Source organism: Pelecanus crispus, chromosome 6 (assembly GCF_030463565.1).
Source record: "Pelecanus crispus isolate bPelCri1 chromosome 6, bPelCri1.pri, whole genome shotgun sequence".
Lineage (NCBI taxonomy): Eukaryota > Metazoa > Chordata > Aves > Pelecaniformes > Pelecanidae > Pelecanus > Pelecanus crispus.
In genome coordinates, this window is record NC_134648.1 from 42617627 (window position 1) to 42643318 (window position 25692).

The 25692-nt window shown below is 37.2% G+C and overlaps 1 protein-coding gene across 2 annotated transcripts in view; it reads right to left on the reverse strand.

Annotated features, from left to right (window-relative positions):
• PRKD1 (protein kinase D1) overlaps positions 1–25692 on the reverse strand; it is a 141630-nt gene that overhangs the window by 20629 nt on the left and 95309 nt on the right. Inside the window, exons 5-11 of one of the 2 annotated variants that reach the window (XM_075711837.1) lie at positions 22701–22724; positions 11901–12111; positions 10195–10272; positions 6353–6557; positions 3707–3830; positions 2833–2910; positions 1593–1872 (exon numbers count right to left, since the gene is read on the reverse strand). In XM_075711837.1, the coding sequence (XP_075567952.1) occupies positions 1593–1872; positions 2833–2910; positions 3707–3830; positions 6353–6557; positions 10195–10272; positions 11901–12111; positions 22701–22724 (1000 nt within the window). The remainder of the gene's footprint in view (positions 1–1592; positions 1873–2832; positions 2911–3706; positions 3831–6352; positions 6558–10194; positions 10273–11900; positions 12112–22700; positions 22725–25692) is intronic. The other variant, XM_075711836.1, reaches the window with a different exon arrangement.

The following is a 25692-nucleotide window of genomic DNA, read 5'->3' on the forward strand; positions in this document are numbered from 1 at the left end:
TAATGAAAACAAAAACTTGCACTTGTGCTTTAACAGAACAAATATCAGATCCAACCTCTACAAATTCAGAGCTTAGGATGTTGCCATAAGCATTCTGAACTGCAAACCTACTGAGGGGTTTAATAAAATGAGACTATGCCTATTGCTAACTGTATTACACAAAGATGTCATCTTGGGGAGGAAAGAATGGTTCTTTGGAGCATTGCCGCCTCTGTCTCCTACCTCTGCCTAGAATTCACTTACATAGAGGCTTCTTTATCATTGCCAATTTGTTTTCAAAACAAACTGTGCTGCTTTGTGTTTACAAGAAAAAAAGCATGGACAAAGACATGTGTCTCATACTTTGAGCAGAAGACAGAAGGTTGCTATCATTCTCACTCCCCACAGAAATTTGTTCTAAAGGTCTCAGATGACCTTAATTTTCACACAAAAACTCCAACGATAACTGCTAACTTGTAAAGAAAATTTTCAAACTTCCCGAGAGAGAGAAGACAGCTGTCATTCCCAGTCCAGTATTTTAGGTGATTAGTTTAGCTATGCTGGGCTCAAACCAGGGGCACGAGGCAACTAGCCTGATTGAAATGACATCCAGAATTTGACACTATTTTATGCAGGAACCCAGTTGAGAAAGCAAAGGACAGAGCTGATTTAATCTGATACGTGAGCTGTTGTGCCTGGAGATGTAATGCCACAGCCTGTTGTATTACTTGGTTTCTGAAGGGCTTGCGGTCTCGTTAGCATTTCACACTGCATTAATAGCATCCAGACGTCAAGTGCTAAAGCCAGTGTATATTGCAACAAAAGGTCTAATCCAAATTATGTAGACATATCCAAATTTGCTTTACACTGACTAGGCCGAGTACAAGTAACAGAGCAACCACAGCAGCACATGGGGAATTGTTTGCTCTGTGCTACTTTGTTATCAGTACCTGAGCTAGATTTAAATGAGTTTCATGTTTGGTTTACATAAGCTGTCATCTTTGCTGGAGAATTACCCAAAGGTACGTAAACTGGAGGCAAAGATACATTCAGTCCTTTTGGTCCTGGATAACATCCATGCCTTGTTGTGCTTAGAACAGATGTTCTCACACTTGAGCTCATTTCATCTCAGCATGGGACAATGTTTGTGGCAGTTGTACAGCTAAATGTGATGAAAGGGAGCATATCATCTGTGCTGCAGTGACCTAAAGAGTGAAGAGCTGCTTCTGCAGATAGCTAGAAACATGAATTACAGTCATGATGGGAAAAATCTATCAATTCCCAACTGGAGCTCAGAAAACTTGATGCCTCTCCACAAGGAGGCTATTACTTATGTCAACAACACAAATGTGGATGAGATGCCTTACCTATATAACAACTATTTGCTCACTAACAAATCTGCATCTTGTATATTAATACAGATGTCCTAGTGTAAACTGGAAACACACGGATGAGAGACTGTGGTGTTTAAAATAATACACAGACAGGTGATAAGCCATGACAGAACAGCCTTTACTAGCTGTGCAATACTTCCTTTCAACGTGTGAAGATTGAGCAATGTCATTTGTGATATGACTCTACTTATCTGAAATGGAGGAAATGAATAAACTTACTGTGCAGGCTGGGTCCTGACCCAGTTGATGCCCCTTTAGGGATGACAGGCATCAGGGCGTGCTGTATTGCCATCTCCCACATTCGTGCCACATCGATGCCAATGCCACTGGTGATAACATTGTTATTCAGTGGAACACTTGAGAGGTTTTCTATGTTTTCTCCAACATAATAGACTATATTTGCTGTGCTTATTTCAAAACAATGAGGATTGGCTCCTTGAGGCAGCAAAGAGAAAGTTTTTGCAGGTTCCAGAGACAAAATTTCAGACAACGGGATTTCCTAAAATGAAAAAAATGTTTTACTTTCTGTGTAAAGATTATCAACATATAAAATTAAAGCATGAACTTTATTTAACTGATTTAAATTAGCTGTTGCTTTTAACCACATGCTTCTTGAACAAACAAAAAGGCTCTTGTAACCTGAAACTCCATGACACAGAGGACTGTTGATGGTAAAGTACTAAATGTTTCCTTCCAAGACCAAGTAGAACTTTAATTATTTAATTAAACTTATCAAAGAGAACAGTGAGCTGCCATCAGAAAAGAGCAGCACCATCCATATATCAACAGAATTCCACTAGAAAATTAAACCCTGTTGACTCCTTATTTAATAAAATTTATTTCCAATAGATTATTTGCAGAATAAATCTATTCAACATTAAGATTCCAAATCTACTTTTCACATAGACGTAAACTGGATTGTTTCATCTTGAACAACACTTAGGGCACGTTTCACTGACATATTTCCCTGAGAGAAAGCCATATGAAAAAAATAATTCCCATTATTAAAACTTATTGCAGTAATGCCTAAGGAGTTTAACTGCCTCAGGTAAAAGGATACAAGCATTAAAACAATCTTTTACAATCAAAATCACAACATAATGTCCAAAGGACAAAGTATATAAATATATACTATAACTAATTCTTTGGAAAGAATTTGTATTATGAATGACAGAATGTCAGGCAACTTTCTTGGCAGAATTTGTCACTGCTACTGAATTGCCCCTGTATAAAAACCTTCCATTTCCACAACATGCATTTTACAGGTCCTTGTTAGGTGACACCTTTCTGATCTGAGACTTGTTTGTGAAAGGCAAAACATACATATGCATCTTAAATAATGAAAACAAACAGAGATCCAAGTTATACTTCTAGTGTACTTTTAGTAAGTATCTATTAATTCAGCAATTTAGTCATTATATTCCACTGGTACAAAAAGAGATTGAAAAATATTCCTTACTTTGTAATATTTGCTTCCAGTATCATTTTGAAAAAGTGTAATGCATTTGCTGTCCAGTCTCCAGTAGTGTCGTTTCCTCTGCAATGAAAAACAAGGGACAAATCTTTCTAGCATTTTCCAAGTAAATTAATGAAATGTTCATTTCTCAAAAGCATCACTTCCAAAATGTTTCACTTAAGTTTGAAGAGATGAATTGTCAAAGATAAAGATTCATGTGCTATTACAAGATTTTTACGAGGACTTTATATTTGAGATTAGGATTTATAGGGCCACCCTCTTGTTTCAGTAATAACCTAGCTCTGTCCAAATTGTCCAAGTTTTAAAAATTTAAAATGTCACTTCAATGTCTGTTATTACATTCGGCACAATTTCCTACTATGTTGCTAAAATAATTAAACTTTTGTATCAGTTATAACACCCCACCTCACTTCAGAAAGCCCCATACTGAAGTCTTTATTCCTGTTTTAGCAGCTTGGAATGAAAATAACTTTTTTCTATGCTAAATCTATTTTATAAAAGTCTCAATTCACCTAGCAGTAAGATATCCAGGAGACTGCAGCTGGAAGGTCAAGCAACTTTGCAGAACCCCTAAGGTGTTATTATTTTCTACTTCCTTCAGAATGTCTTCACATTTGACTGCCTATGATAGTGCAATTTACATACTCAGGTATTTTTTGTGTGTTTTAACTGTCTCCTGTTTCTTACAAGCAGCGGCAGTCCTCAGTTACGACAAGAGTCAGGACTTTAGGAATCACAAACACCGCAAAAAATGCCTTAAATGAGTGACTGTAAATTATCAAAGTATTGTTAGGATTTGATTCTGTACTATCACATAGTATGTACAATAAGACAGGTCTTCCTTAACATTTCTTACCAGTGTGTCCTTGCTTGTATAGTGAACCATCCAACCCTCTTTCATTACTGTGCTACTTCTCCTTTTTGTGTGCTTCACAGACTGTACCACTCTCATTAATGGAATATTGTTGCTGGTTGAAGGGCTTAAGAAGAAATCAGTAAAGGCTTTTAAAAAGAAGATAACTTTGGACAAAAAGAAAAAAATTCTTTTAAATCAGAATATATATATATATATATGTCTCTGATATCCACACTGAGGTTTATCATCACTATCAGACCTGGACGGGATACTATTTTGTTTTGTCATTCTAAGTATCTTGAGATTACAAAGAAAAAAAATTGTAATGCTACACCAGGAGAATGTCACAGACCTTCTGAAGGCTTACGCGCACGCGTGCACACACACACACTCTCTCTCTCTCTCAAAAATATTCCTAAAGATGAGCTAAGAAGATGGGCAAATGACTAGGGCCTCAGCTAGGGTGTGGGAGCCACAGCTCAAGCCTGTGCTATGCATGATTCAGAGCAGTATTTGATCTTGAATCTCTCATAACCTAAGCAAATGTTGTCCATCAGGTTACTGTCCTGTAATCTTTCTTGGGTTCAAACACACAATGGAGTGATGACTGTTTACAGGGTAGAAAATCTGTCAGCTGCCTAGCTGTGTGTACCCTGACAGGTACCCTGACCTCTCAGAGAAAGAGGTTCAAGCTAATATATTTTATTCTCAAAGACCAAAAGCGAAGTCCCATTGCCTCGTACTCTGGGGTACGCATGCTGAAACTTCCCATGACTCAGCTGACACACAGTAATTTGGGAAGGCATGGGAACTTGACAGTATGCCTGATTGCATCATCAGATAAAATCTGGAATGTCTAGTTGGAGAGGTGTAAAAAGTAACCAAGCCCATCTTCCCACTTTTCTTGCTGTTAGAATTACCCTTCCTAATTCCATTACCATTCTGCGTAATGGAATACAGACTCAATCTGCTTCAATCCTAAACCTAAACACTTAGTTATTTCTGGCAGAACTTTAAACGGAGATGCTAGATTGTATGTGAAAACAGAGCACAGAGAGCTCATGTGTTCTGCCCTGCTGACAAAGCTATTGGTGCAACAACTCCAATAAAAAAAGGGCAGAAACTGCCCAGGAAAAGAATAATATCTAAAGTTTCCACAGTTGTGACTGTGGATGTCTGCCGATGCTTCTGCTTCACTGTAATGCATCCTGGAAATCAGAAATGTTTTATGAACTGGCAGTTTCCAATCAAAATGCAAGAAGTGTGCTGTCTTAAAGTTTCATTAAGACTGTAACACAGAGTTAACATCTCTTTTTTGTGTAAAAATGATCAAATGAGCTGCAGTTCCTATTTAACTATTCTTGTCTGTACTGACAAGAGGTTTACTTTTTCATTTGGCTTTTATAGGTCACTTAAAAATAATCCATGGATAAGGAGACTACCCTTGGAAATAACCGGGGGAAGGTATTACTGGAAATACAGAGATGCCCCTCAACTAAATAAAACAGGTACCTTCGTTATCAATGTTTTTATTAGTTATAATTGGGTATTTATACTTTGAAAACCTGCAATGTTGTCCGTTTCATACAACTTGGACATTCAAAATGTTACATGACTGATTTTGTGATATAAGCACAGGCTTATATTCCAATGATACAAGGTGTCTATATATAGTGTCTATGCAGATGAATATGACAGTAGGAGAAACAGTTCACTCCTGTGGGAGGTAAAACTGTGTATTGTTGAAATGGATTGCTTTCTATTAGTGCAACAGGTATACGTCAGTAACAGAGAGCTAAGGGGAACGTGTTACTGAAACAGACTCCTAGTAAGCAAAATAAAAGAGGAAACTGCAGGTCAAACTGGGACCTGGGAAAGAAAAAGATTCTATAATTCTTCAGGGTACAGATCCCTTGCATCAAGGAAATTACAGCTGAAAGGATTTTAATTCATTTTAGGTTCCCTGACAATGAACAATCCCTACTTTTTTCCCTACTATTCTGTAAAGTTCCAATAAGTGAATAATGTTTTCTTCTTTTCAGACATTTCTGAGGTAAGTTGCACAACCCAATTCCTATTTTTCTTCCTGATTAGTCATTTCAAACCACAATCTATTTTGTAACTTGCTTCAAACTACTACTTCAGGTTTGTCAAACTGTCCTCCTTTCTAAAGGTATCTAAAAATGCAAACAATTCATCTAGAGCTGATTATACCATAGACACTTACACTTTATTTTAATTTTTGTTCATTTAAATGACCAGGCATTGCACTATTAGTCAGGGAAAAAACGCTTGGGAAAATAAATATGTAAAAAAAAAAAAAAAAAAATTGTTCTCTATTGCTCGTGCACAAATAGTCTCACAATATAATTTTCATAAGAGAACAGACCTGTTAACAGTTACTTGTGCATCAGTTTTCAGTTGCTACTTCAACTTGACAATAACTTTTAAGCTTCTTTTAAATTCCTAATGCATATATTCAGTGAAGCAACCTCACTGCAGTTTCAGAACCACCACATATCACTAGCTCTCTCCATTCTCCATGAGTGAGAATAGAGTCCATGTAGATGCCTGCTTGAGCCCTAGACATGATACTTACAAATTAATACAAAAGAAGATGGGAGGTAGACTCACTCCCCAGCTTACCTGATCATCCTGTTAGACTCATCATGATCCAGATCAGCATCCTGCATGTCCCCGCTGTCACTATGACATCCTGTCATTGACATCTCAGAATCGTGAGCTATAGATTCTTCCATGTCATCTATAAAACCACTGTTTCTTTCACTGTCATTGTCATCACTCCCTTCTTCCATGACCACATCAGACTCAGCCCCAGGACTAAGAAGATCTGGAATATCATTTCTGAAGTTATTATCTGAAAACATACAATACTCCAATCACAACATCCTGACACATTTGAGCTTCAGAGAAACTCAGGTTCTCTTTGAAACCCTATTGCCTGGTTCTATCTCTACTCAGTACTCTCTGCATACTGGCAAAGTGTGTTTTTTAACTAGAATCACAGAATCGTTTAGGTTGGAAAAGACCTTTAAGATCATCCAGTCCAACCATTAACCTAACATTACCAAGTCCACCACTAAACCAATTAAGGGTAGAGTAGCAATTTCGTGTTTCCTGGCTTGGTGGCTGGATTATTTAGATTATTACTAGTCATTTAGAAAATCACTATGGAAAACTGGAAATGCATCAAACCAAAATATTTTCAGAAATACAAATTTTCTATTAAAAAAATGCCAAAGTCAAAGCAGAATTTCTTATCCATGGACTTCTATCAAACATTCTATACTCATGAGCTTTATTTCTGAGATCTTCTGGCAGATTTTCTATACAGCTTGAATGTTGTGTGCTGGCTTGATGGCTGTTGGCACACTACAGCTGCAAACTGATCCTGGAAGACCAGTAATTTCAAAACTAGGAATTCTGTAATATGATGATGACATGACGATGAACTATTGAAATAACTCCCAAGACAATTACTTATAAAGTGAACTGTGTTTTTGGGGAAGAAAGATACTTCCTTTGCACCAGTGTTGTCTGTGAAGGCTGCACAATATGGCACAGTAATCCATACTATTGAAATAATGCTCCCTGCCTTTAGAAAAGAAATATTAAATAAATATCAAAAAGTCCAATGTGAGACAGCATAGAAAAAATACGAAGACTTAGGATTTATTTGACTATGACATAGTATTAACAGTATCTTCCAGCTTATATTTAAATTATGTGAAACTTTCCAGTTTCAAGATTAGATACACCTAAACAAGGTCAAAGAAAGAAATAACTTTTTACTGTATTGCTGCTTATGAATGGATTTATCTGGAAGGCAGAAAGGGAGTACTTTAAACTTATATACCTAAGGACTGACATCACAAAAACAAACAGACAAAACCCCCAACCAAAAAAAAAAAAACCCCACCAAAAAAAAAGGCATTCTATTGAAATTCAACCTGCTGCTATACAGGCTGTGATCTAACATGTCAAAATCATCAGTCCTGTCAGATTTTAAAGACAGCATTAGTTCTTCTGGGATTTTTACAGTGTTTTAGAAATTTCAAGTAAGGTTAAAATCACATGGAAGACACCAAATATTCTCACCGAGAAACTTTTGCCTAATTGTGTGGAAGAAGGTTCTTGACAGTCAATGTAGACGATGCCCCAAAAGAAAAAGCACACTGAACTGGCTGACAGTGAAATATTTTGAATTGGTGGCATTTCACTCAAATTGGAAGTGCACAGCTGAAAGGTTTGTTTCCATGTATAGTAATCTTAAAATATTTAGATATAAGTTACTGATGTGTGATTAAGAGACACATTATACTGCATCTCTAGCAGAAACAGTCATCCAGTCATGAATGACAGTTTACAGTGCAAGGCTCTCTCTTTGCTATTCCTACAACACTTTTTTAATCTCTATTTTTAATAAACCCACAATCAGTTAAAAATAACCTCTCACATTCAGTATATAACGTGTTTATTAATGAGACCATACTTGGAATTTTACTGCTTCAGCTCTTCCTTCACTTACTATTTTGGGGAAGATGCATCACACAGCAGATGGACAGAGTGACAAATACTGTATTTTATTTATTAAGTTTGGAAATAACGTGAACCAAATTACTGTAAAAATAGAACTGAGATACCAGGATGAAATTGCCTTTGATAGTCCTAAGGACCCCATATCAGTCATTTAGGACACATAATTAAGAGTTCTACTTTGATGCTATGGATACCATACTATGCACATTATTTGGTGGGGAAAAGCCAAATTCTATAAATTTTAAGATGGAGAGCTTCAAGGAGTACACTTGGAGTAAGCCTGGAGTATGTGTTCTCACCCCAAGTGGCTTTGCACAAGCTTTCCTCACTCAGCTCTTCCTCAGACAAACCACCACCTCCCATCAGCCCGCCATCAGATTCATGTGTAGAAGGCAAGTCAACAAACACAGCGTGTTGCTTGTGGGGCAAAGGCGGGGAGGGGGCACAGAGGGCGTGCTGGAGGAATGAAATACAGCTGCCTCAAATGGAAAGAGGGAACTTCAAGGAGTAATTCAGAGACAAATGTAAACTTTGTTGATTTAGTCCAGCTGTCCAGAAACAAGGCTTGCTTCTCTTAGCACTTTTGATCAAACCTGTTTTGCGCTCCTCTCTAAAACTGCACCTATGCAGGAAAAAAATTTATCATTTATAAGCAGATTAAGTTATTTTCTCCAACTGCTCTCAGGGAAAACTCTATACTGTTATCAATAGAATTAATCATGGTGTATGTTTAGCTCTTGGATTTGAAAATCAAGCCATAAACTTCCATAAGCATCGTTACTTGCACTCCTGAAGAAATAGTTATGTTACGGGACGGTTAATAGTTAAGTGAGGTATAAATGGTGTAAAGATTAAAAAAACATAGTAATAATAATAGTGACTCCAAGAGGCCGGTCTGAGGTGCACCAGAGAGGACATGCAGGAGTCATCCAACATCAATCTTCCAGAAAATCACGCACCTTATCACATTTCAAGTTGGATACTCAGTATCTGAAATATTTTTGCCTACACTAATTGCCATTAAACAGAAAAAATTTGTAGTAATACATTCACGCTACTATGAGAAATACTATGAAAAATATTAGTTAACATTCCTTGATATCTCCTCAATAAAGTAGACCACCAATTTAAAATTTGAAAAAGGATGCCTAATAAGGCAATACTTTATTAACCTCAGAAGCTCAGTTTAGGCTGACAACTTAACATGGTCATAGGCATTAGAAACCGAACACTTCACCGTACTTCTCATTCCCTTATCACATAGAAAAATCACATTTTCAAGGCAATCAACAACTCACTCACAATCACCCTTTTTTTTCCCAGTACCGTCTGTCAAGCCTACCCATACATTCCTATACTTCACAAAAAACCAACAGCACATGTATGGGAAAATCGGCAGATATTCAAGCCTTTATTTCTGGCAAATGATAGAATTAGTTTTACAGCAACAGTAAGCGGTGGAATTCTTTCCTGGAGGGCCCTCCCAGTTCTTCCAGGTATACTCTTCCTTCTCAGTAAGATTATCCTAAAACAAACACTTTTCCCTCCCCAGATTAAAAACCAATTTTGTGCTTATATCTGACAGGTGGACGCCAATTTCTCACGCATGTGGCTTTTTGCTTTACTTTGGCATACTGCATGCAACAGGCCATGACCACCCGGCCGTTTTGCTGCTGACACCACCTCTGTGGCACAGCTGAGCCTGTCTGTCAGTGCCACCTATTTGGAAGACACAGGGTCTGAGCTGATGGCGTATGAGCCACTCGTAGGGTTCCTCCCACACTCCAACTTACAACAGAAATATTGCAGGGGGAAAGGCCACTCCCGAGCAATGGAAAAACGTGTCTTTGTACACATCACAGTTTCACATTTATTTTATTTAACTGATGGTTTAAACAATGACAGAAACAACTGTTAAAGCAACTTACCTCCATTAATGGCAACTTCCCCCAGGCAGTTATTTGGCACTTTAGGAGCACAGCGTTTGTGACAGTTGAACCTACAGTCTGTTAAGAAAAAAAGGGATACAGTAAAATTATTTCTCTTTTTCCAGGACACAATTATATTTCACTAATACAAAGTTATTAACATGTCCAGAGAGTGTTTGTTGGCCTGGCTGCATGCCACCTGCCAGTGGAAGGGACAGGATGAAGATGCTAGAAGCGTGTTTCCCTGAGGGGAAAGGAAAGCATTCCTGAGGGATGTTGGGTGGAGGCAGCGCGTGCTCAACTCATCTAGGGGAGTGATGGGGAGACCCGAGTGCTTGGCTGCAAAGCCAGAGCTGCTCTTCCAGTGAAAGAAACAGATCGGGCTGCAGTATATCTGCTGCAGCTTAAGAGGTTGACTGCTTTTCCCATAATAGTAACTGAAAATTGAAACAGCAGAACGCTAGCCAACAATTAGAAGTGAGAAAATATTAGTTCTTTACTTCTCAAAGCAACTTCTACCCAGCTTTCAGTGGAGGGTTCCTTCAATACCTTCCTTATTTTCCAGATATTTATATTTCACTTTACCTTTATTTTTTTCATATGTGTAAGCAGCACTTTATTAAATGTCATCTTAACTGTTTTCTTTTGGCTTATGAACACATTTTACTTAAACTAAGAGCTGTAACTCATTAACACACTTGGAAAAGCAAAGAGTCAAGAAGGAATAAATATACTTAAGTCATCAATATTCTTCTAATTATTTGACTTCAGATTGATCCAAAACCCAACTGAGGTACAGCAGTGCCGAACTGTAGGTAAATACTTTTTTAAAAAATCAGGTTAATATTTGCTTATGTCATTGGGGTTCAAAATGAACTGAAACAGGTGATGCCTTCATAGAGATTTTGCTTCAATTAAATCACATAAGAATCACATCTTAAGTTAAATGAACACAACCCTTAATTTTTGCAAGGTGTTAGTTTAAAGGAGCAACACAATGTATACTGGTTAATTCTATGATAGTTATTGTTTATTTTAATAGAAGGAAGGTGATTTTAAGGATCTGTTAGCCAATATTGTCTAACACCATAGCATGCACAATGCTTTGTATTTACGGGCACTCTAGCTGGCTAAGGTGAGCTAGTAATCTAGGCTACAACCCAAGGGGCTTGATTCACTTCGGCACCTACTAAGGTACAACACCATGAGACTTGAAAGGACATTAGTCACGTTGAAAAAATGTGGTTTTAAATTCTCATATAAACTCACCTTATTTTATTTCCATTACAACCTCCCCAAAGCCCTGAACTGCTGGGACTCAGGCACATGCTTCAATTCAAGCACAAGATTTTGTAGATTGAAAACAATGAAGATAAGAATACAGTCCTTTGTGTTAACTATTCTGCTGTAACTATCTGTGAGCACACACTCACCTAGTGCCAAATACAAGATAATTTACACCTGAATGAAAAAAATGCGAGCTACTGCAGACATACCACAGGGTAAGAATGAACAGCCATGCAGCCAGCTCCTGCAGAACAGCAATTGCTGTAATTTTGACTGCAGCTTAATGTAATTGTACATGTGCCTACACCTAGAGAGTTTAGTGAGGAAATCATCAGTAAGACTACACAGTAACTACTCAAATGCTCGTTTACTAATTTTATTATGCTTAAGTTTTGTGTTCCTAAAGGGCATTTACTTACCTTTGCACTGCAAACCCTGCCTGAAAAGCCCTTTGAGAAGCTTCTTGCAGTACTGGCAAACCGTTGGCCGTGTATAAGAGTGGATGACAAAAGTGTGAGGCACTTTAACCTTAGACAGTAAGATCTTGTCTAGCTGAATAGGTCGTCCAATGTAGGACTGTGAATTTGATCTCTTCTCTCGCCCAGTGAATGATTCTGATGGTGTCTTTTGCTGTGAAATACATAAAAAGAACATTTGAAATAATCATGATGTATTAATTTTTAAAAGAATATCATAGTCACATATTCATTCACCTCAAGAACTGTAAGTTATATGTCATAAAAAGTAATGTAAGCGCTTTTAAATACTAATAGAACATGCAACATACCTCTCTCAGACTGCTTTTGAAAAATTTGAACGGTATCAAACAATATCTTTGCCAACACTAGTATCATACATTTCACACTGTGACTGAAATGGGTTTTTATTTTAAAAAAAAAAAGTAAAAAAATTAAAATATTCACTAAAAATTTCTCAGAAAAGCATTTTATGTTCCAATAAAAACACAAGTCATTTTTACCTCTCTTATTTTCTGTTTTGTATCAAAGGTAACTTTGAAAGGCTGTATTTTTTTGTATAAACATTAAGAAAATTATTACCTTATTCTATGTGCATGTAGGGTTTTGATAGAAAACAGATTAGTATTTTCCATCCCCTTTATTTATAATTTTTGCTACTGCTAACCTTACCACATTTAGATTATGCACAATAGATCACAATAGGTATTTAAATGCATATATAAAAATATGTATGAAGTGAGACACACAGTCTAAGTTATGGAATCAAAAGAATTCCTGAAAGAAATGAGTTACCCTATTTTCTCTACTAAATTCACTAAGATGTAAGGATGGTAATTACCCCAGAAAACCACTAAACCAGAAAACTGCCTTTTCTAAGAGCCGCCCTTGAGAAACAACCAAACTACACCCACAGTTAACATGGAAAGGAGAAAAAAAAAGTTACAAGATGCAGCTTGATCATTTAAAACTCAGCATCTTCTTACCATCATCTGCAAATAATCTGATAACTGAAGGCTAGAAAACAAGTCATCGCCAGTGAGCCTGCACTGTTCAAAAAGTTGTAGTAGCTGATACTTCAGATTGGCCTAACTTGAAAAACTGTTTTGTTTCAAACTGATAATGTTACAGGAAATTCTTCACCTGAGAAGGCTGGTAATTATTTCCTGGTCACCAAAATATAAAAATACCGTTCTGTATGCTTCTGTCTGAGAATTTTGGAGTAAAGAGGAATTTGGAAGTCATTTTGATGGCAGAAGAACCTAAGAAGTTCCAAGCTTTGCCTTCACAGTGTATTTGCCATAGGGAAAAAAAAAAAAAAAAGTTTCTTCCTTCCAAAGTTCAGATAAATTTCTTACTGTGAAGATCAATTCTTTTGGTTATTCTGTAGAACCACAGTATGTCTTTCCAGTGAAGCATATGCAATAGACTTGCTGAACATCAGAGCTCCCCTGCTAATTGACAACAATTCCAACATCACATGCTTACCCAAATGCAGTCCTGTCAAATCAAGGAAAAATATGCAAAATACATTGTATGAGCCAGGTACATATTGTCACCATAAACAAACTAGATTGAAACAAGTATAAGAAAGCATCTGTCTGTTCTTTATCACAAATAAAGTGGAAAAAGTATGAGTACATACTTTGATATTATGTGTTTACTTCCTGAGTTTTAGGTCTTTGTGCTCTGTAAAGCGCTTATGAATGTGAAAAAAACCCCCAAATTAGTCTTGGTTTATGATTAAATTTATTTAATATATGTTAGTTAGCAATATTGTTTGCCTAGTATTTCCAAGGCAGACTGCATTAAGTCTTCTGAAGTCAACATGAACAGGGCTTTGAAAGGGAGGGCAGAAGCTCAGCAGGAAGGAAGAATGAGCCCACATATACAGCACAAACTGCATTGCTCAGCTTGTGCAAACTACCTGGAAATGACAGCACTCAGTACTTGTGGACAGGACAAAACTCACAAGAGGAGTCAGAAATAGTAATGCGGTCCTCAGCCTTGTGTGCAGAATAGGGACGGGTTTGGCCCAGACTGATGCTGCTTCAGCCTTAGTGCAGCACCTTACAAGTCACATCCTCAACCCTATGCTATGGTCAGATACATAGCTCTGAATCTGCTCTTCAGTGCTCGCAACAAGAACAGTTACACGTGACGTACTACATTTTAATATAAGTATTTTCTTTTTGCATAAAGTAATCCTTTAATGGTTTGCCTTAATTCTAATCACTACCTGCAGGGCACTAGTCACAACACTTTGCTGTCTTTGTCCTGAATATGGACATTCGGTGGACTTTTCACATGTAGTGACACTATTTACTTTAACTGAAAATGAGTAAGAATTTCTAAGAGGAAAGCGTTCTATTGTTTGCTTTCATTATGTCACTGCAACTAACTAATATTTCAGTTTACTGTTCTTACCACTAGAGCTATTTCTTGACAATCTTACTCTTGTCTGAAAGACAAGTGATCCAAATATCTAATATTATGATCTCTCTTAGAACCCTGTCCAAATATAATCTAAACTAAACCTACTTTCTGTTGTCATTCTTTGCTGTAATTTTCCACATTATTGCCAAATCAAAAATTATTTGGCAACCAAATACTGCTAAAACCTTTTTTAAAGTCTGTATTGCTTATATCGAGTTAACCTCCTGCTCAAAGGATATTCAAACTGCTGCTTGTATTTCTGTTAAAAATAATATACTAAGAATGCATAACAAGCTCAATAACAAATGAACACAACAATTTCACCACCTTCACCTCAAACTGAGTGAAACTAAATAGGTAGGCCTAAACTCACTCTAACAAATTCTTTGTAGGCAGAATCTGTCAGCTTTCTCTATTTACAGTCCAATTTACAGAAGAAGTACTTCAGCTTTTCTTTGCCATTCTGCAAGCACTGGGCTGCTACGCAATAGCAGTGTAGCACATCGTGTAACACACATTTTCACTGCAAAAGCAAGAATCTCTTCCACAAAGCACCTTCTTCTTTGGCCGGCGTGCCTGGTTTGTTAGAAAGATAAATTAGTTTTTCCTGGTAGACGGCCAGACTCCTGACTCAGCAAATCTGGAAACTTCCCAGGAAATGATTGCTTAACTGGATTACACCATGGAAACTAACAGCCTGTGCAGCTCCAAACACTAAACAGTCCTTTAGAACAATCATCCCAGCAAGGTAATCTATACTTTAACAGCTCAGAATATGATTTTCCAAGTGACACCAAACACGAAGAAACATGTGCAGATATTTAACTGTACGGATGTTCAACCAAGCCAGTGACACTGATCACATCCAGAGACTTCAATTCAATTATGCCTTAAACTATGAGAATATCTAACAGAATCCAGTGTTTGCTTACTCTTTTATTTTGAAAAAAGTTTTTTTTTTAATTCCAAGAAGGAAGAGGTGCCAAGCTTTTCCCCAACATGGAGTATTCTGCATGACTCTTATTAGCTAATGCCTTGCCCCTCCTTCTTGTTCAATTTCTTCAACTTTTTGGAATATACTGCAGCTACTCATGGTTTATCTGGTGCGCTTTGTTAAAAGCTATTCAAGGACACAACAAGTTTGTCTACAGTTGCCAGAAGCACAAAGTCATTGTGCAGAACCCTGTCATCGCAGGAAGGAGACAGTCCTCCAAATAACTGCTACCCCAAAGGTAAAACCCCTCAGCAGGAGATCCCTCCATCTGTGTTTTTACCTTGTCCAAATCCATTGCAAAACACAACTAAGAAACTGAAATAAATACTGACTCCCTGCCAATGGATTCAGCTGTTCTCATCACCTGGGTGAGTCTTGTCTAGCACCACCTCCATCCCTCCCAGACACAGAAATCAAAGAAACCTTAGATTTCTTTCCCTTCAGCATCTCTGCTGAAGGGACTAATAGGAAGCAATAAAAGCTGACTGCCTGGATGCAGAGCTGGCCTCTTGGGAACAAAGACAAGGAACAGCCCTGCAATCCAACTGCACAGGCTAGCCTAAAACATAAAACAGACTGCTGTTTGCCTGACTTCTTTTAAAAGATTTCAACAGTCCCACCTAAAATGTCCCAGGGATTCTGACAAAACTTCAGTGAAAAGCTTCACGTTCCAGAAGAGTCAAAAAAGAAATACTTCAACTTTCACATTAGATCATCTTATTTTAAATTATGTTTGTGGAAACACATTCAAGTCAGTAAGCTTCACTCAGAAGAGAACAGGCTACACATCCTATACTCTCCTAAATATATGATTTTTCAATACTGTCATAAAGAAATGCTAACCTTTTGCAGGCTCAGTATCTAAAAAGTATTGTGACATTATTCCTGTACTTTACACTTAGACATTGCATCAAAAACAGCACAGGGATGCCTATATTTTTGAAATGTTTGCCTTAACAGAAGCAGCAAACTATCATGAACTATTTTTTTTTTTTTTTAGTTTTATTTACTTGGACAACTGTGAACAGTGATGTACATTTAAAAAAACCAAACAGCAATAACTGTCTGCATGAAGTTTCATTTTCAGTGTTGAAGCATACTTGTTTAAACATGCATTTCCTTCCTATATTGAAGGCAGAGGATAAAACCTTAATATGTTCATATACAATTTCTTCACAGGAAGCTACTGTTAAATGAGGTGCTAGATATCTATGTAACCACAGGAACTACTATGCTTTTAATGCAATGCAAATGTTGACTTTCTTCTACAAATTAAACTATGTGACTGTAATTAAGTGAATTCAAGGAAAAAAAATCTTCAGTTAAATATACTGAAATAACACACTTAGAATGCAATCAACTGTGCTGTCTTTTGAGGCTTCTTGCACTCTTTTAAGTCAAGTGTATGATTTAATCCTACAAGCACCACAGTTAGAAAGCTATGGTCTGAAAAACACTTGAGTGTTACATGTGTAAACATATCAAAGAACTGACTTCAGTACAAGCTGTTAATATTAAACTATCCAGAGATGGAAATTATTATGTATCCTGTTCCTCCACTCAGACATCAATACCAGCAAATAGTGGTTTGAATGCTGTCTGTAACCTGCCTTATTCTGCAAAGTAACATGAGAAGATTACTGGATTTCAGCAGTTGTTGTGTGACTACACCAACTTCTCAGAGTCAGGGATTTCCCAGAACAAAAGCCCTTTGCTGACAAAGGATTTGCTAGTGATAGCAGGCATAGTAGGGCTTATATAGCACAAAGCTTTCTTCCCGCATCTTAGAGATGCAAGTTCCTTCAAAAATTAGGTTTAGACTGATCTTCTATTATGTGCTTCATAATTTTAAGTGTAAGAATTTTAAGTAATAAATTATTTTCACAAAGTCTCTTGCACTACTAGAATGCCCATCATAAGCCAGACTCAGCAGCTCAGTTGGGCCTACTGCATAGAACTAATAAGAAAGGAAGAAAAAAAAAAAAGGCACATACCACAATACAAAGCCAGCATAGCCAAGCTATAATTCAAGACAAAACCTGTCAGGGAATCTTCGTACAATTCTGGTTCACGCTATCACATACGAATATTGCCTATTTTTTTTTTTTTCCTCCAGTGTCTGTGTAAAAATGAGTCCCATCTGACACTGCCTCTGTACTATCCTTACCAAACCAGGGATAACCAGCAGGCCTTTGGGCTTAACCACAGCCACTGGTTTGGAAAAAGTTCTGGCATTGGACAGAGGAGGTCTAGAGAAACCAGCTTGGCGAGGCTTGTCTAAAGAGAGGAAGTTTGGGGGCAGTAGGATGTTACCAATGCAGAAAAGCAAGCTTATATATTAGAAGGGAAAGCACCACTGAACATGTTCAGGCCAGGTAAGCAGAGATGAGATCTTGCACTGATTGCCTCTATTCCTCAAAATACAAATTGCACTTTGGGATCTTGTATCATTCAGAAGACCCAGCACTAACATGAACGTTGTTTCAGTCATGCTATAGGAAAGTAAAATGTGTGCTGCAGGGTTTGCCGCTTTTTTGTATTTTCAATATGGGCAAACCCTTGTGTTAGTACTTGGAAACTACAAGAACTTAGCTCCGAGTGTACGTTTGCTTAGACGTACCACACGCTCCTAAATAATTCCTACTGTCTCAGAGCATCTACAACTCCACCGTTTAAGCCATGGTGACTTAGGAAGGATTGTAAGCTGACAACTATTATTACTGTATGTCTCTCCTAAAAACACAATAGGGAATTTAAGAACAAGTGGCAATTACCAGAAGACAAGAACAACGTGAATCTCTCTCCTCTTCCAAGCTGAAGAATCAAATACCCATAAAACCTCTCCAAGGGATCACAAACGAGTTGCATTCAAAAACATCAGCAGACATGGCACATGAAATTTCAGAACATGTACATCTTAAGCTGTTTACCATTTTCTCTTCTACTTATCTTCCTAGATATCTGGAAACATTAGGCACAAAATTGATGCAATATTTAACACCTTCCTAAATATACGTCTTTTAAAATAATTGGCTTGATCATCTTTCAGATCTCATCTAGCCGAGATGAACTTCTGAAACAATCATATTTGGGCAAATCAGGCCAGAAAAGCTCCAATATAATTTGAATTAGTCACAAGAAGTTCAGTCCTACAGTATTTAGTACATGGCAGCTACTACAGGAACTACTATTATTTTATGGCACAGCAGTGTATGAGGTAAATCAATCGAAATTTATTTTCTGTATCCTACAATGTTTTAATTCAGGATTCAGTTGGACTTTGAATGTCACAGACATGTAATGCTTTAAGAAAAAAGGGAACTACATTTTTAACAGTTTTTGTTATTTTTTACCTTTAATATGTTTTAATATTTTAAATAATTGTACAAAAGCAAGAAAACTAAAAAATGATACCTAAAAGACTGGAATTAGCTTAAATTCCTATTTAAATACTTAACTTTCAGTGTCATATTCACTGAGTTCTTGATTCTCAGTTCTGTTCAGTGCATGACCCTAGATTCACCTGGTGAGTGTGGCACTAAATCAATGTAAACATTACTTAGAATTGGTTTAGTTCACAGCCCATATTTTACACTTTTATTATTTTTAAATAACATCTAGACTTTGGACCTCAAAAAATTTCCAGGAGCACCCCCCAGAAAGCTTAAGGGTTTTTATTAAGCAAATGAGCGCACTGAAAATAAGTTCCTGTAAGACAGAGAGGAACGTGCAGTTCCACGTCCATCGGAGCATGGCACGATAACTTGGGGTTACAGAACATAACTATGAGTGGTATTAATTCAGAGTTAACTTGAGTGTCTTTCTTCAAGAAGAAATATTAATTTTGCCTCTGAGGATCTTTGGTCTAATGAACTCTAGCCATTAGAAAAGGACTCCTACTAATTACAGCTAGCTTAAGGCATGAAGCTGCTCTCAGCTGCAACACCCTAGCTCTTCATTAACGCTTCCCTCAGGGACTCCTTTCCTCCAGTCCAGTGAGTTGGGGAGGCATATGAGGCTCTATAGGGACTGGAACTGGGAAAAGGAGATGCGTCTTCTGTCTAACTGTGGAAAAGGAAGGCTTTGTAGAGTGGGAATTTTTGACTCACAGGAAATGAGGACTCCTTGTTTCAGTGGAGTAAGAGAAAAGAGCAGCTGTATTAAGAGCTGTGTACAAGGGAATGAAGAAAAAATGGCCACCTACAACTCAAGACAATTCCCTCCCAGCAACTCTGCTGTCCTAATTCTGCAAAATCACTCTTCTATATATAGCTGAGAAGCCTCAAGCCAGCTCTGCTTATAACAAAACTACAGAGGCAGGCAACACTTAGTGCTTTGTATTCTGTCAGTGATATGTAAATACTCTTTTTAAACTAAAAATGAAGTAAATTATTTAATGAAAAACAATTCCTGATTCTCCCTCAGAAAGCAAAGATAGTATTCTAAGTAACTCTGTAATATTCTACCAAATGTCTTGCGAGCCTGGGGAGGTCCCTACTGACTAGCTAGCCAATGCGATTCCAATCTACAAAAAAGGCATGAGGGAAGACCCAGGAAACTACAGACCCTACAGTCTAACCTCAGTTCCTGGAAAAAATTTGGAAAAGATTATACTGCATACTACTGAAAGGCATTTAAAGAATAACATAATCATCATACACAGTCAACATGGGTTCACAAAAGGAAAAGTCCTGTTTAACTAATTTGACATCTTTCTATGATAAGGTCACCCGGCTAGTGGATGAAGGGAAGGTGATGGATGTAGTTTTTCTGGATTTTAGTATAATTTTCGATACTGTCCCTCACAGCACCCTTCTGGACATGTTGTCCGACTGTGGGATGAGTGGGTTTACTGTGCACTGGGTGAACTGGCTGAATGGCAGGGCTCAAAGGGTTGTAGTGAATGGGGCTACGTCTGGCTGGCAACTGGTCACGAGCAGCGTTCCTCAGGGTTCAATTCGAGGGCCAATCCTGTTCAATATATTTATCAACTATCTGGATGCAGGAGTTGAATGCACCATTAGCAAGTTTGCTCATGATACCAAACTGGGAGGAGGTGTTGACTCTCTTGAGGGACAAGAAGCCTTGCAGAGGGATCTAGATAGATTGGAGCATTGGGCTATGATTAATGGTATGAAATTTACAAGTCAAAATGCTGGATTCTGCACCTAGGACGAAGTAATGCTGGGAATAAGTATAAATTGGGAGAGGAGTGGCTGGAGAGCAGCCCTGTAGAAAGGGATCTGCGGGTGCTGGTCGACAGCAGGCTCAATATGAGTCAGCCATGTGCCCTGGCAGCCAAGAGGGCAAACCACATCCTGGGGTACATCAAACACAGTATAACCAGCCGGTCAAAAGAGGTGATTATCCCACTGTATTCAGTGTTGGTGCGGCCTCACCTTGAGTATGGTGTGCAGTTCTGGGCCCCACAATTTAAGAAGAATGTGAAGTTCTTGAATGCATCCAGAGGAGGGCAACAAAGGTGGTGAAAGGCCTGGAAGGCATGTCCTATGAGGAGCAGCTAAGGACTTTGGGGTTGTCTAGTTTGGAGAAAAGGAGGCTGAGAGGTGACCTCATTGCTTTCTACAGCTTTCTGAGGAGGGGAAGCAGACAGGGAGATGCTAGCTCTCCTTCCTGGTATCCAGTGATAGGACTCATGGGAATGGTTCAAATGGTTCAACCAGGGGAGATTTAGACTGGACATTAGGAATTATTTCTTTACCGAGAGGGTGGTCAAACACCAGAACATGCTTCCTAGAGAGGTGCTTGATGCCCCAAGCCTGTCAGTGTTTAAAAGGCATTTGAACAATGCCCTTAATAACATGCTTTAACTTGGTCAGCCTGAATTGGTCAGGCAGTTGGACTAGATGATCGTTGTAGGTCCCTTCCAACTCAATAGTCTATTCTATTCCACTTACCTGTGCCCCGTAAGACACAACATTCCTATTTTAAATGCAAAGCTCAGCTAGGCTTCTTCTGAGAAATCACTGCCAATGTGTCTAAAAAATTACCTTAAGACATCAACATTCATCACTTCTAGAAGAATGAATAAAACTTACCAAAATAATGGAAACATATATAAAAATAAATAGAAATAAAATGCTGTTGTGTTGCATAAATATATTTTAAATTAAAAACATAGATGGTTAACATACTTTTTCTTTTTACAAAAGAAACACAATTTTCTCTTTCTTCCAAATACCTTTATCTTTTTTCATTACTACTTTTAATTACTGTTTATTTAGGGTAATCCATCACCATCTGGACTGCTGGATTTACCATTTTTCAGATAGTGAATACTTAGAATAAAATTATCTTGGATATTACAAAAATCTTATTCTATCTATGCTTGTTTGTATTGTTTTATGGGTATTCTGTGGAGCTGTACTTCTGGGGCACACTATAAAAAGAACATACATGTTTTAGGAAGAAATGAAGTTTTTTTTTTCAAAGATGTAGATGTTTGTCCATGATAATCTTCACTTGAGCATAAAAAAATGTTCCTCAGATTAAATATGTAGTATTTCTAAAAAGGAAAGCATCTGCAAAGCTTGCTTTTCTCTGGCTGCATCTCAAATACATGCTGCAAGTGAGAGAGGCCAAGATTTTATAGTTTCAAAACCTTTTGAAACTTTAAACATGAAACAAACTTCTTTGGAAAATCTATATTGAAAGCCAAAGAGGACAACCTCTGACATGATGTACCCATTAAAAAAAAAAAAAAAAAAAAGTTTTCTCATTAAGATAGACTTGATACTCTTTTTATATATAGCTGTAACTTAGTTGTACACTGTTCATGTTTATTCCACAGAAATACAGAATCCTTTTTTTTTTAATGCAACCATATTCTGAAAAATCTACTACACTACACTAAGTTTATTGCTGCTGAGCACTTAAAGGTCAGGTTTGTTCAGCTTAAAATAAAATGTTTATTTTATACATTACTCCAGTGTTCTGAAAGTGAAGTTAAAATTTTCTTCCCATGCGTTACTACCAGTAAAATAAGCGCTACAGTCCAACCAATGACCTCTATTATGCCTAAGAAATGAAAATGCCACTTTTGTATCAAAATATTTTAATGGTAGCTAATTTTACTATTTAAGGTAAGAATTATGACCTTCACTTTGGAATCCGGACTTTGGCGTTTTGCACTGGATATACTATTTCTTAAATAAAAAAATTAAAAAAAATAAAAAAAAAAGCTCTTGAGTTCTGAAGATGATAAATTCCTGCATTTCTTCAGTGACACTGATAATCATAAAAGAGGATGTTCCTAATAGTATGATAGGAAGTAGAGCAACTTCAGTACATACCTCATAGCCAGTGCTGACAGGAGACTGAGACAGGAGGTTGGAAAGAAGGAAAAACAGAACAAAGTAGTAAGGGGGGGAAAAAAAAAGACAGAAAATAATGTTACTTCAGAAGCAAGCATGAATGTGTGATTATTTTATACTTTCAGTCTATGTTATAGAATAGAATGCAAAAGAATTGCATTTGAGCTATGGCAGGTAAAAATCTGGGTTACATAGCATCCTCCTAGTTCTATGTGTTTTTAGCATTACTGTTTGATGAGTTTTGCACTACTAAGTTAAGAATCAAAAAAAGGATATTGCCCAGATTTTATTCTTTGGAGGCAGGTTTTTAAAGCTGCACTTATATCATATATGTAGCCCCCCAGTCAATTTTCAGCTCAAATGAAATACTTTACTGGCAAATGAAAACATTTATACCCAAACTGATACCATGTCTGTGTGTGGTGGTTCCCTGTGAAAGGATAACTAAAGTACCCTTTGCAGGATTCCATATTATCCTGTCTCAAAAATTTGTCAAATGACACAATTTCATAAGTTAGGGCATAACTTCTTCACTTCATAACTGGCATTTTTCCAGAAGCCAGACTTACAAGCTAAATTTAACACAGTGAGCTAAAGTTGGCTTCTTTCTGGTTCACAAAACATCGACAACAAGGTTCTGAGGCCATAACTTAGTTAATTCCATCTATGAAAGGTCTCCAGGAACTCCTTCTCTCTCAACTGCTCTGACTCTATGTAGTAAATAAGGGTAAAAATAGTATTTATTTTAGTCCTATTTAAAGAATTGACAGATATCTGATTGAATTCAGTGGTCCTAAACAGAAGTTATATTTCATTACCAGTGATTCAAGTGCCACACCAATACAAATAACGAATGATACGATTTTGTGAATGAGGATGATGTTTCTTAGTATATTCACACAGACTGTAGAAAAATGAAACACATTCCAAAGTGCATGCTTTGATTGGTACCACAGTATAAACTGCCATAAAACTTATCTCACAAGTACTGCAGAAGAATGGAGTCCAAAGGATAGATCTGATACAGGAGAACTGACAAAGCTTATACACACTTAAAAAAAGGGGAAAAAAAAATTGAAATACATTCACAATGCAAAAAACCCAAAACAAAACAAAAGACATACAGAAGCCATATGTGAGACCACTTCTGGAAATCTGGTAAACGATACCATGATTTCCTGAAATAAAGGTGAAATCGGGAAGCCGTTTCATTTCTCTAGGCTAATGCCCATCCCTGTACCTACTGTAAACATATTTTCTTTGTGCCTGCACGTGTGTGTGCCACGTGTGATGTTCTGAATCATCAGCATGGATATACTGATGATTACAAGTTCTTAGAGAAGTACAGCCTGCAGTATATATGAAACTTACTGTATTTCTTCACTGGCAATTTTAGTATTTTCAACAGTTTTAAAATATGTAGCTTTGCAAAACAGGTATTTCATATCAGAATGTATCAGCAAACAACAGAGTCACATAATTAAAAACGCTTTCAAATTGAAATTTTTTGCTATCTTCTAACTGTATAGCGCAGTGAATATTTACAGAGAATATACCAGGACGCTCACTCATACAATTTTTTTACCTAAAATTCCAGAAACAATTCAGAATTAGGGCCAGCCTTCCTCAAAATCTTCTGTCTTGGTCTGAATAAGTCAGCATTTCTGACACAACCTACTGAGAATTGTGAATAACCTATAAAGGTTTCTTGCTGCATTTTTTGCAGAACTTAAGCACCTTACTCATTTATGCAGCTTTTCAATTAAAAATACAGATTCATAATGTTAACCTTAATTTCCAAGTAGCTGTAGGCTAATGATAATCAGTAGCATAAGTACATAATTATGGTTTGTAGATGGTACGAACAGGTCTACACCAGGTCTACATCATTTGCAATAGTGTCCTTTTAGTATGTCAAGTTTAATAAGTTTAATATTCTAATTGAGAGGAAAACATGATAATTGTTGCGTGTACTTATAAATTCTTTCCTCTCTCTTAAATGTTAAGGTTTTCAAAACTTTCACTTAGGAGTGGATTCATTTAGACACAGTGTAAATTCTTATCTATTCAAGTGTATTAGGACCATGACCATTAAAAGGAACAAATATGCCGAAGATAAAAAATACATATCAGGTTAGCTCAGTTGGTTAGAACATGGTGCTAATAACGCCAAGTTCACAGGTTCAATTCCTGCTTACTGCAGGGGGGGGGTTGGGCTCGATGATCTCTCAAGGTCCCTTCCAACCCAAAGCATTCTATGATTCTATGATATCATTCTAATTTACTCCAGTCATTACATTTTGTTCTCAGAAGAGTTGTTTTCATGATGGAAAACTGCTATATTAATGCATATACAAGTAAACCATATATTTACATGTGCCTGTGTGTATACTGTACATCTACATATACTTCTACACACATATATTCAGATCTATACAGACATTCACAAAAAAGATCTGTTTAAGGAAATAATGGAGATTTCTCTTACTTTCTTCTGGACACTTAAAAATATGCTAAATTCACAGGCTCCAACTCATTAATTATAGCCTTGACTGTTACAGATACTCAGTTTGATATGGTAGTGTTTGGGTCACAGTGTTCTCCTGAGGCCAATCTTTTCTATATCATAAACCAATGGATATAACGGTCTGATACAGAAGAAATTCAACTTCTAGTTCCAGAGAAGACATCCTCCAAGATGCAACTATTCACGCTAGCATGGGTGGCAGTTTTAGACCTTCAAAATAACCTACTTCTTGCCAAAGGGAGGAGACTACTGGGAGTGTCAGAAGTGCCACATACCTTAAACCCACATACCTTAAGTGGGTGACCTCTCTCTTACATCAAGATGCCTTTTCTCACAGCAATGTTTTATAATTTACGTACCACCCTCCTCTGTATTCTAAAACAGGCAAAACCAGATCCTATAGCACTAAATGTCATTGTTTCTTAGCAGCAACACCCATGGCCT